The sequence below is a fragment of the Gobius niger genome (genome assembly GCF_951799975.1).
Source record: "Gobius niger genome assembly, chromosome: 14".
NCBI lineage: Eukaryota > Metazoa > Chordata > Actinopteri > Gobiiformes > Gobiidae > Gobius > Gobius niger.
Genome location: NC_136865.1, coordinates 6,208,593 through 6,219,328, shown reverse-complemented (window position 1 = coordinate 6,219,328; position 10,736 = coordinate 6,208,593). Strand labels below are relative to the sequence as shown.

General features: G+C 43.4%; 1 protein-coding gene across 1 annotated transcript; it reads left to right on the top strand.

Moving 5' to 3' along the window:
* Positions 1 to 435: 435 nt before the first annotated feature.
* On the top strand, positions 436 to 9,624 carry cUnh6orf136 (chromosome Un C6orf136 homolog). The gene is made up of 7 exons (XM_079571151.1): positions 436 to 519; positions 2,327 to 2,571; positions 3,365 to 4,006; positions 5,687 to 5,775; positions 5,851 to 6,051; positions 7,780 to 7,849; positions 9,181 to 9,624. Exons 2-7 carry the CDS (start codon positions 2,473 to 2,475, stop codon positions 9,322 to 9,324), a joined length of 1,245 nt encoding a protein of 414 aa, XP_079427277.1. The 5' UTR covers positions 436 to 519; positions 2,327 to 2,472; the 3' UTR covers positions 9,325 to 9,624.
* The last annotated feature ends 1,112 nt before the right edge of the window (positions 9,625 to 10,736 follow it).

Here is a 10,736-nt window from a genome sequence, read left to right as displayed (position 1 = left end):
CTATGAACAAACTGAAGGCACATATAGAATGGAGAATACGCTAATGTTTGATTTATATGTTGATTTTATGAGTTATTAAAGTTTACATTTCATGATAAATCCCCAAAACTTGCTTAAATTCCCACATTGTTTTTATGTACTCACAAGGACATTTAAAAGTCGTGTAAATTCGTGACTCATGGATTGGGTCTTACAACGTTTGTGGGAGTCTATTTTATTTTAAAGCTCTATACATCAATACATGTTCGACCGAAATGTTTTCCACGGTGAGGAGACTAATTTTAGCATCCCCGTCCTCTGCCTTACATGTCCAGTCTCCGTTTTTCCCAGGGCCGTGAATGCAGCAGTGTGAGGCGTGTTTTGGCTGCGGCTCCGTCAGCGCAAGGACACCGCGGACTGATGACATTTGTGTAACCACGCTCTTGCAGCTCTGTTCGCCTCCGGTCATCACACTTCAAAGTCCACTCACGAGGACCGACCGCGTTTGCCGGGACATCGACGGGGTGTCGTTTGCGAAAGGTAAAAGGAAGAGCTGAATTTTGGGCCAAGCCGGTGTCAAGCTCAACGGTTAGCAACGCTTGTTAGCTTAGCCTGCTAACACACGCCATTGTATCCAATAGGAAACCGTGCTATTGCTAACGAGCTAACAGACATGTCAAGCGTTGTCAACATTGAAGGAGAAACCACAGTGGTCCAACAAATGCCAGTGTTTTGTAATTTCATGGCTGCTAGCTTGTTTTATGATCAATCGCTGTCTTTTTTTATTTATCTCCACATAATCCAGACTGCTAGTTTAAGAGATAACTGACACAAAACTAATCAGCAGTTAAATTTAATCTCAATCTGATATTCTTTGCACATTTCCCGAATCTTACTTAAAAACGAAACATGAATATGTTTGTGTTGAGGGTGAAATGTTTATTGATGAACCCTGTTGTAGGGCAGTTTTTCTCTTTAGTAAGATTATCTAAAGGTGCAAATGCTGCAGAATACTTTGTTGTCATGCACAAGTTCTGGTAAAAAAAAAAAAACACACATTGATATATATTGTTTTTAGCTAATAGCTACTACTACTGCATACCACTTCGGAACTGCAAGGTTTATAATGAGTTTAACCAGATTAAGTAAAGTCCATGTTCTGCATCTCTGACAGGCTGAAGCTGATTACAAGCTGAGATCACATTAATTGTTGCAATTTATGGCTCATACAGATTCCCAATTTGTTCCAGAACTGAAGTGATATCACGATTAATGGTGGAATATGCGCACACGTGTTGTTCTGTAGCAACTAGCAAATGATTTAACATTTCTTCAATACAAAACATCCCCCTCATGATCAATTAGGCACTGACGATGCTATATTTACGATGGGTTGGTTTGTTAAAATAGAGCATTTGAAAGAGGACACAACATTTACATCTGTTTGGCTGCCTGTTGTCAAAAGGAAGAACATTTCCATGGAGATGAGCTGGTGATCCTATTCCCAGCAAAGTAACAGAGTAGGTCTGAGGTGAGGCAAAGTCGCTCATAGTAAAGACACATGTTTTGGAGGTTACTTATTACTAACTCACTCGTCAATCAACAAATGCTTGTGTACATTTCTATTTATTGGGTGAAAATGTTTCCTAGTGCGGCTTTGAAGACCAGGAACGAGCCCAGAGCTTCTGCAGTATATGGAGCATTCCGTTAGATGTCCCAAACCCTCGTGTGAGAGTAATTGTATCCTAATGAGCCCAGTGAGGCCAGTGTCTGATTGTAAGCTTGTGGTCTGCTGCCGGTCATGTGCTGTTGGCAGAGTCAAGTCTGGAACAGCTGAACCAGTCGAACCAAGCGGTTTCTTCCAAGGACACCGACATCATTGCTTATCTGTCATAGTTTATTTCCCCCTAATATTATTTACTCATTTAGAAGGACTTTTGGAAGGATATTTAATTGATTTTTCTGACAAGTACAGTTATCTGTGCTTCAGAACATGGCTTTCAATTGTAATTAAACTAACAAGCCTAACTCACTGCAAAATAAAGAAGAAAAAAAGATTATACCAAAGGTGGAAAGTAAAAGGTGAAGAGTAATGACATTGTTCCACAGTTGATATAAAAAGTCCAGGAACAGAACTTGGGAGAGAAGCATAAATCTTACTTCGAAGTTTATTACTATAACCGAGCTCTCTTAACACAAAGTACTGATAAGGTAATGCTTGATGTAGCGTTACAATATAATTTCATCCTCCCTTAACAGCAGTCCTACATTTGCCATTCTTGGTAACTTATGAATCCATTTTTTTGTTTGTTGTTATGAACTTCCCCCTCCCACTCTGTGTTTGCAGGTGGACTCCGGTGAGCTGCGTGTTGTCGGTGGGAGTCCTCAGATCCAGAGCAAAAGCAGAGGCGCCGCGTGTGGCACTGAGCTGACCCCGGAGCAGCTGCAGGGGGATGGTCTGCTGAGTGATCGACAGGCTGCTGCTGCTGCTGAATGGCTGTGAACCGAGGGGGCGTGGCCTTCTGGATCGCCTGTGCCCGCAGCCAAGGCGGAAGGCAGCCCCTGACCAACCAGCAGCGGGTTGTTCACAGGGTAAGAGGGGAAGCTCTTGTGTTTTACGACTGTATTTACACCATAATACATCGTCTCTATGACAGTTATAACTGTCATCAGATATAATGATCTTTTTGACCGTAATTGAGTAACTCTCCTGCATATCACAACTCTGTTCTTAAAGTGGCTAGATGCAAGTTGGTCATTTTATACTCACTACTGCCACCTCAGGTCTTACACGTAACTGCAGACCCGAATTATCACCTTTTTGAGTGACAGTGCAGGATTTTAGAGGCAGTTGTCTGGGCTTATAATAATAATCATCATAATCATCATCGTCAAACTTGTATAGCGCTTTTTTGGACACTCAAAGATGCTTTACATGTGGAATAAAACAAAACAAAAACACCAGAGGACATGGCTGGACCATTTAGGGGGAGGAAAATACATGATTTTAACATTTTTAAACTCTGTATAGTCCTTTTAAGGGGGAAAAGCTTTATATTTAGATGCACAGTATTTTTTCACTATAATGTCTCTTTTTTTTTTACAATTTACTGAAGGAGGACAACACAAATTTTATTCCACTAAAAGATAAAATATCCGGCTTTAAAAAGCAGATGTTTAGCCACAAACCAGGTTCAGGGGTTTCTATGGGTCATAAAAATCATTAAATGACATTCAATGCTTTTGCAGTAATTCTTGTTAAAGCATATTTTCTAAAGCTGTATTTATTTTCTGCTCTACTCACTGCTCCTCAAAACTGTGACTTTACTGGGAGCGGGACGTGTTGATATTTCTCATATTGATTTTTCGATGCCCCGCCCCACAGGTGTTTGCCGGACAGCCGGGTCATCACACGCAGCGTCCCCTCAGCAGCGCGTCATGGGCCCTGGCTCCGCCCAACAGCCTCCGATACCAGAATGCTAAACGACCCGCTCTGTCCCACCCCTTCCACCATGACAGCCAGCCACAGCGGGCCGCCTGCTGCCACGACGACGAGTGGGTGGAGTCGTTCAGCGTGTGCCTGGTGGTCCGGCGCAGCGAGGCCGAGGGCTTGACGGCGCTCCTTGAAAGCAAGCGCGGGGAAGCTTCTCGGAATAAGGCCAATTCTTTATCCTTTCCTTTGACTATCGTGGACGGGGCGGGCCTGGATGATATCAACGTAGGGACTTTTAATAACAGTAACACTTTTGAGGTGACGGCGAGGGAACACGGCTGTTTCCGGAGCCTGTTCGAAGCGGAGAAATGCCCCGCCCCGTTCGTTTTCGGCTCGCACTTTTACTGCTTCCACTGCCCCCCCGCGGAGCTGCTGGGGAGGGTCGAGCGGGCGCGGTACGGACTGGACAATGTGCCCGTGCTGCTGCCCTCCACGCTCTGCGGCCCGGCACCGCAGCCGGAGGAGGCGCCCCCCAGAGGAGACAGCGAGGAGGAGCAGAAGATGGCCCTGATGTACGAGCGGCTGAGGACGGAGGTAGGGAGCGGTGTTTGTGTGCGCACAGGCGTCATGTTTACTCTGTAGGAGAGGCTTGTCCAAAGTCCAGACTAAAACTACGACAGGTTTACTTCCTTATTGGTAATAGATATACTGTACGTAAGGGCCATGACCCCGCTGTGTGTTTGGAATACCTAACTGCGTCATGTATGATTTAGAAAGGGGGTTCTGTTGGTCTAAGTCTAATTTTCAATGTTTTTTTTTTTTGCTTGAAATAATAAAAAGCAGCAGTTACATTCTACAGGGGCGACCCAGGTTTTTTATAAAAGTTATTTACTTTTTATTATTAAAATTATTTTAATCTAAAAATGTATTTCAGTTGTAATCTTAATTTCGTCAGTTTTAGCCTGGTTTTGGCCCTGATTTAGTAATGTACCTTGCTTCTGTATCTTTCAAGTCTATTTTCCCATATGCTGCCCTAATGCGCTCCAGTAAGTAACAATTATAACAGTCAGCGACTCAGCTGCTCCCACTGTGTTTTCAGAAGCAGGAACGTGATGTGTCTGTGACTCACCTCACGGAAAATCAGTCCCACGAGTTTAATATTAAACTAATGACAGCCTTGATCTGCAGCGCTTTAGTGAGATAACCACGTTTACTTCAGAGAATTATGATTATCAGTAGGGCAGGCCGATATGGCCTAAAATCTATATCACAATATAAAAAAGAAACAAAATATTTGACGATATAATTGACAACGCACAAATTACTTCAAAGTCCCAGCCTTATGCCTATTGGGAAGATTAATTCAGGGATACTTTATTCTTTTCTTTTTTTTGCGCCATATTAATTTCCTCGCAAATATGATCTACTCAAGCAGTTTACATCCTTCATTTCATTTGACTTTTTAAGCACCTGTCCCCGTGTTCTACAGTCAGTGTTTATGCAGCTCTGATGGAGCTGAGCGTAGCGTATATTATATCGTGACAACAAAAATTACAACAGTATAAAAAAATTATATAATGATAATGCGACACAATATGACCCACCCCTAATTATTCAATATTTGAATACTTCAATATTACAAAAAGGACATCATATTTGACTCAAATAACAAATAAAAACACATGCAGTTAAATCATGAGCTTTTCTACAAACATCAGCTCAAACAAATACAAATACTTTCCTCCAGTATCATTTAACACACAGTGCTGTTGCCGTCGACATGACGATTACATAAAGTCCAATGAAGATTATCGTGATTGCGATTTCTATAAATTTTCCATTAAATGTCCAGCTCTACTGTTTTAATGAAATGTAAAGTCAAACTCATAGTCAGAACCGTTGCACATTAAGTTACTATGCTTTATTGTTTTGTGTAATTTTCCGTTAGATTTTTTTAAAATTAATTCATTTTTTATTTAATGCAAAGACTTCAGTGATCTTGCTGCATACAGTGGCTGGTTGTGATGTGGATATTGTCATTTTTTATTGACCTTTATTTAACCAGGATAGTCCCACTGAGATTAAGAATCTCTCAGGGGAGTCCTGGCCCCAGAGGGGAGTCTATTGTACATGTTTTTATGTATTATTAACACTGATAAGAAAATGTGTCAGTGTGCTCTGTTACGCAGCCCTACAATAGACAGATAAAAGTCTGTCTGTGACCATATTGTGATGCCGAATGTATGAGTGCTCATGAATGCGTGTTTTCTTCAGCTGCCAAGTTTCTTCCAGAAGCACCACGACTACACCATGTACTCCCTGGATGTGGAGTTTGTCAACGGTCTCTTGAACACCAAAACCAGGTCTGTCTGCCCTTGACCACTTTCCCAAACGCTGACCGACGGTGACTTAACGCGGCTTGTGTCTCGGTCACTCAGAGGACGTGTGGTGTACCAGCTAAACCTGAGTCTCTGGCGCCTCCTGTGCCTGTGTTACTACGCCGGCGCTCACCTGGAGGTGCTGAAGCTCACCAAGCACCCGGAGGACGGCACGATCAAGGCGCGCTGGAGGCTCCGCGGCATGCCCTTCTACAGCCTGCTGCTGCGCTTCTACCTCAGAGACAAGTCGCACCTCTTCAGGTCTGGGCCACGCTCTTCTTTCATAAGCTCGAGTTAAAACTATCTATATCTATTATTTTTAACCTTTTCAGCTATGTCATACGTTTTGAGTAGTCCTGGTCACTTTGGTCTTTTCTTCTTCCACTGCTGAGGCGCTCCGATCTATACTTCCTGGATTTTATTGCGATATAGAATTAACACTAAGCAACTGAGCTCTTTTTCTCCAGTTCGGCTTTACCCAAATCTCAAAAGCTTCTCAACTGGAGAGCAACAGTGTAATGCCTCATTTGAAAGGGCGTTTTTGTCACATTTTAGAAGTGTTTTTGTCGTGTTTTCGTCACCTTTTTGTTGTGTTTTTGTCGCTTATCCCGTCTTTTTTCACCCAGGGTGCTGAGGGCGCTGCAGCACCCCCTGGTGGATAATTTGCGAACTGCAGGCAATCTGAATTAATAGGAAATATGCACGAAAAAAGCATTTTTTGGGGTCAATATTGTCCCTCAGAACCCCTAGCTATTGTATCTTCCCACGGCTCTGGTTTTCATCATTGTTTTCCTCACTATTTGGATGTGTAGTAATAAGTAACTCTTGCCCCTAGAGGCCATAAGCGCAACTGCAGGTGTCATAGCAAGTTGCAATTTTTTTTACTTATTAATTGTCCTTGAGAGTAAATACTACGGTGACAGAAAAGACAAAGGAAGAGAGGGATATTGTACATCCAGTTACACACTAGAAATATTTTTTTCATGGAAACTTGGCTGTGGCGCTAGTCCGCAGTTATCTTTGCCCGTTAGCCTGTTAGCTCCCTCTTTGTGATTCTATCAGTGTGTATTGGTTGCTCCGGTCCGGTGGCAGTCAAGTTGCAATTGTGGTTTTGTGGCCAGACACCAGGGGGAGGTGAAAGACGCCCCCCCCCCAATCATCCCAGTAACACTTGTATTACCCCCAGAGGGACTTCGAAAAGGATTTATTAAGGTACAGAAGTTACTTAGTACCGCTTTAAGCTTTTAGATGTGGGTAAAGCCAAACTGAAGAAAATGTGCTTGGTTAAGGTGGGGGTTAAGAGGTTGAAAGCCCATAACGCATCATTGAACTCGTTCGGAGCAGTTCTGCGCTCAATGTTGGTTCATCACAGTGCGATTGATTTGCTAGCATGCCGTTTGCAGTTAGCGAAAGCTTGTATTTGCGTTTCTTTGCGTTTTCTTTGCCTTTTCTAACTGGAAATCCTGACTGCTCTGTCTGTCTTTTCCCTGTTTGAACAGTTTGAAAAGGCCCTGCGTTTGTGCCATGCAGCAGTGGTGAACCAAAACCTTGCCCCGTCCTATGAGTCATTTGGCTGCCGACGGCCTCATGCTCAGCTACCTGCCGCTATAACCCGTGTTTGTTTGTTTGTGCCCCTGCAGAAGCGGGCCTGTGATGGGACAAGGCTTCGGGTCTGGACAACATATTGGACAATATTCTCTGTTGTTAAATTGTTTCATTTTTGTTTTAAGAGGGAGATTACGCTCGAGAGTTTGTGTGGGTTGAACCTGTGACTAAACCGCTAATAACTAAGGCCCCTCTTTCACTCTTTCTGCTACTTTCCTCTCAGCAGCTGCCTCTCTCCTCTTCTTGCGGCTAACCACACTGTTATTGGGAGCATCTGAGCTTTCTTTCACCAAGAACCAAAATCCAGTTTAGCCAAAGATGTTACTCGCTTCAACAAAACTGCTCTTTGATTCTGTAAACTTAAAAAGAATAATGCTTTTTCAGATCCTTTGACGCTTTCTCAACCTTTTACATCGGCCAAGATGGACTCATCCACTGTCATAAAGTCGAAAAGGTTTGTCAGTTTAAATCATAATAGAGCTGGGACGATTGTTTTTCATCACTACAGTATGTTGCAATACTCCACTCAAAGCTCTAAAGAATTCTAGACTTCTTTGCAAGTTTCCAATGTGACAAAAGTGTATGTAACACAAAGTCCTGTCCCAGCTCTGTTAAGTAGCATCATGCATTCTTAAGTGTGCTCTGTGTACTTACAGTGGTAATTACAGTGGTAATTCTAGGTACTTATCGTGGTACTTAAAGGATACTATAGTGAGAATTACAAGGTATGTACTTCTAGATTCAGTGGTAACTCTTAGTAATGAAGGTTGTGCTTCCTGTTTTCTCTCATGCTGATTTATATTGTTTTATAGTCACACAATCCTAGAAATTACGTCTGTTTGTAGAAGTACCACATTTACTACCTGTGAATTGCTGCTGTAGTATTCTTGAATTACCAATAAGTACCACAGATGTATCTCTGAAACTATCATTTAAAGTATCAAAGTACATAGAAGTATGACCTTCATTACTAAGAGTTACCACTGTATCTCTTAGTAATGAGAGGTACAGAGGTAACTCTGTGTCTCCCTGTTACGACCTAGCTCAGCTAAGGGGAAGGGGAAGTAACAAAACCAAGATGTGAAATGGTAAAACTAAAGTTATAATTTATTTAAAAAGGAATGCAAAGATGAATTGAACAAAGGTTTCAAAAAGGGTTCCAAAACAAAGCTCAAACTAATAACCAAACGAAATACAAGAAGCAAAACCAGTCTCTAACTTAAGTCACAAGGACTACGAGTGTCTTTACAAGAGATTCAAAAAGACACAGAGCAAAGTGGCATGCTGTTCACATCCAATCCCAGCAGCCTCGAATGGCAGGTTGGCAGGTCCTTTAAGGGTGTGGCCGTTCAGGTGGGAGCCCAGGGTTGGCCTGACTCTGGGGCGGCGCACCAATCACAGGCCAGGGGAGCACCAGGACCATTATCCACTCAGGAACCAGGCTCAGAGACAGTCCACCAATGGCTGTCGAGGACTTCCACAGCCACATTTAAATACAAAACAAACAAGGTTCAGCACACAAGATGACGCCATAAAGGGGTATGGCCAAAATGGAGGAGCTGGTGGCCTAGGGCCGTAACACTCCCTAACCCCTAACCCTAATGGCTAGTAATTATGACTTTTAGTACCACAATAATAACCTAGAATTACCACTGTAAGTACCAAAGTAAGTTCCAAGAAGAACCACTGTAATTACCACTATAAGTACCACGGACTTACCGGCCCTAATGTAAAGTGTTACCTGATCTTCTCCCACTGAATGAACCCCTCCTTGCTCTGCCTCAGGTGATGCCCGCGCGCCCGCCCGTCCTGCCCAGGGTCACCTCCATCCTGGCGGGGGCCCTGGTGGCTCTGGGCTTACAGGACCACCGGCCCGCTCTCAACCTGCTGCCCCTGCTGCTGTCGTCTCTGCGCCCGGACAGAGACTAACCTGCCCCCCTCCCCCACATAGTGCTCTGAACACTGCCGAATACTGTACGTCCCGGCAAACGCACCCGACTCGGGTCTCAGCGCGTAACTAGAACTCGAAACCTGCATGGAAACGGCTCTTTACCACTGCCCGTAGTAGCGCGTCATCGCTGCGACCAAGTTGTCCTCGGAAGTGAGGTTTTCGTCATGTAAAAGGTGGTGAAAATGTTTGTTTATGTTTAGAGTGAGGACTCGGCTTTCTGACGATTGAATTTGGCGTGACGGGTGTCCTTCAAATGAAGCAGCTCCCCCCTCAAACCAAACCAAACAGGTCCTCTGTAGCTAAAAAGACACAGTAGTATCCGCGAGCAAACAGTGACCTGGAGCCTGTTCAGAGACGGCGGTTTGGCTGGAGTGGACAATTAAATGGAAAAGTCCACAAGGAAAGTGAAGAATAGAGTGGGTTAGGAAAGTTTTCAGACCTCTTTTAATTATCTGTATTTATTCTGTTGGTAAAAAGTCTAGAGATTTAGCTACAATTTCATCGCTCTTAAAACACAGGGCACCGCCGCTGCTGATGTTGGATTTTCCTCTGATTCGGGGTCTGAGTTTGAACATGGAAACCCCAACCTCCGAGGACAACTTGAACACAGCACAGTTCCTTCAATAGCATCATCATAAGTGTTGAGAGCTGGAAAATAGACCGTATATATATATATACGCGCGGGCCGCCTCATTTCTCTTATATATCTGTCCCTCCATTTCTACATGTTTGAATTGTTCGCTTCTACCAAATGCTATGCACTGTCAAGAGAGATACAAGGAAACATATCTGCGTTTGCCAAAATGAGACGAATGTGGCCGAGTGACTCGTACGGACGTGAAGCGGAAATGACGGCGTTTCAAAGCGACGGAGCTCAGTCGTGATTGAAATCAGAGAATTTGAAAATTGTATGTGCGTTTGTTGATTTGCTTGAAAACAAGTAAGATCTGTCCTGGCATTTGTGTGTGTGAATAAACTCCATTCTGTCGTGCGGTTGTGAAACTAAAAGGTATTTATTTTTCTGAATCGGTGACATTGTAAAGACCCCTTGATGGTGAGTTGGAGCCCAGCTAAGAATTCTAAGGTCGAATCAGCTGTGTTTGGTTTCAGGTTCATTGTGTTAATGATGTAATTGTATAATCACTGGGCCTACCCATATGAAACAAGAACTGACACAAAGTTTAGCATCATCTATTTTAAAGGAACAGGCCACCGTTTTTCCATACTGAGATATGTTCTTACCTGAGCATAGCTGAGTTGATCGGTACCTGTCTGGTCTTTGTGCCCGTGGAAGAGCGTGCTCGCTTCTTCAACGATTCTTCAATGTTTGGAGCTATCGGAATAAACAGGGAGAGGCCAAATGCTAACAACATCTTTGGTCTTTGGTGAC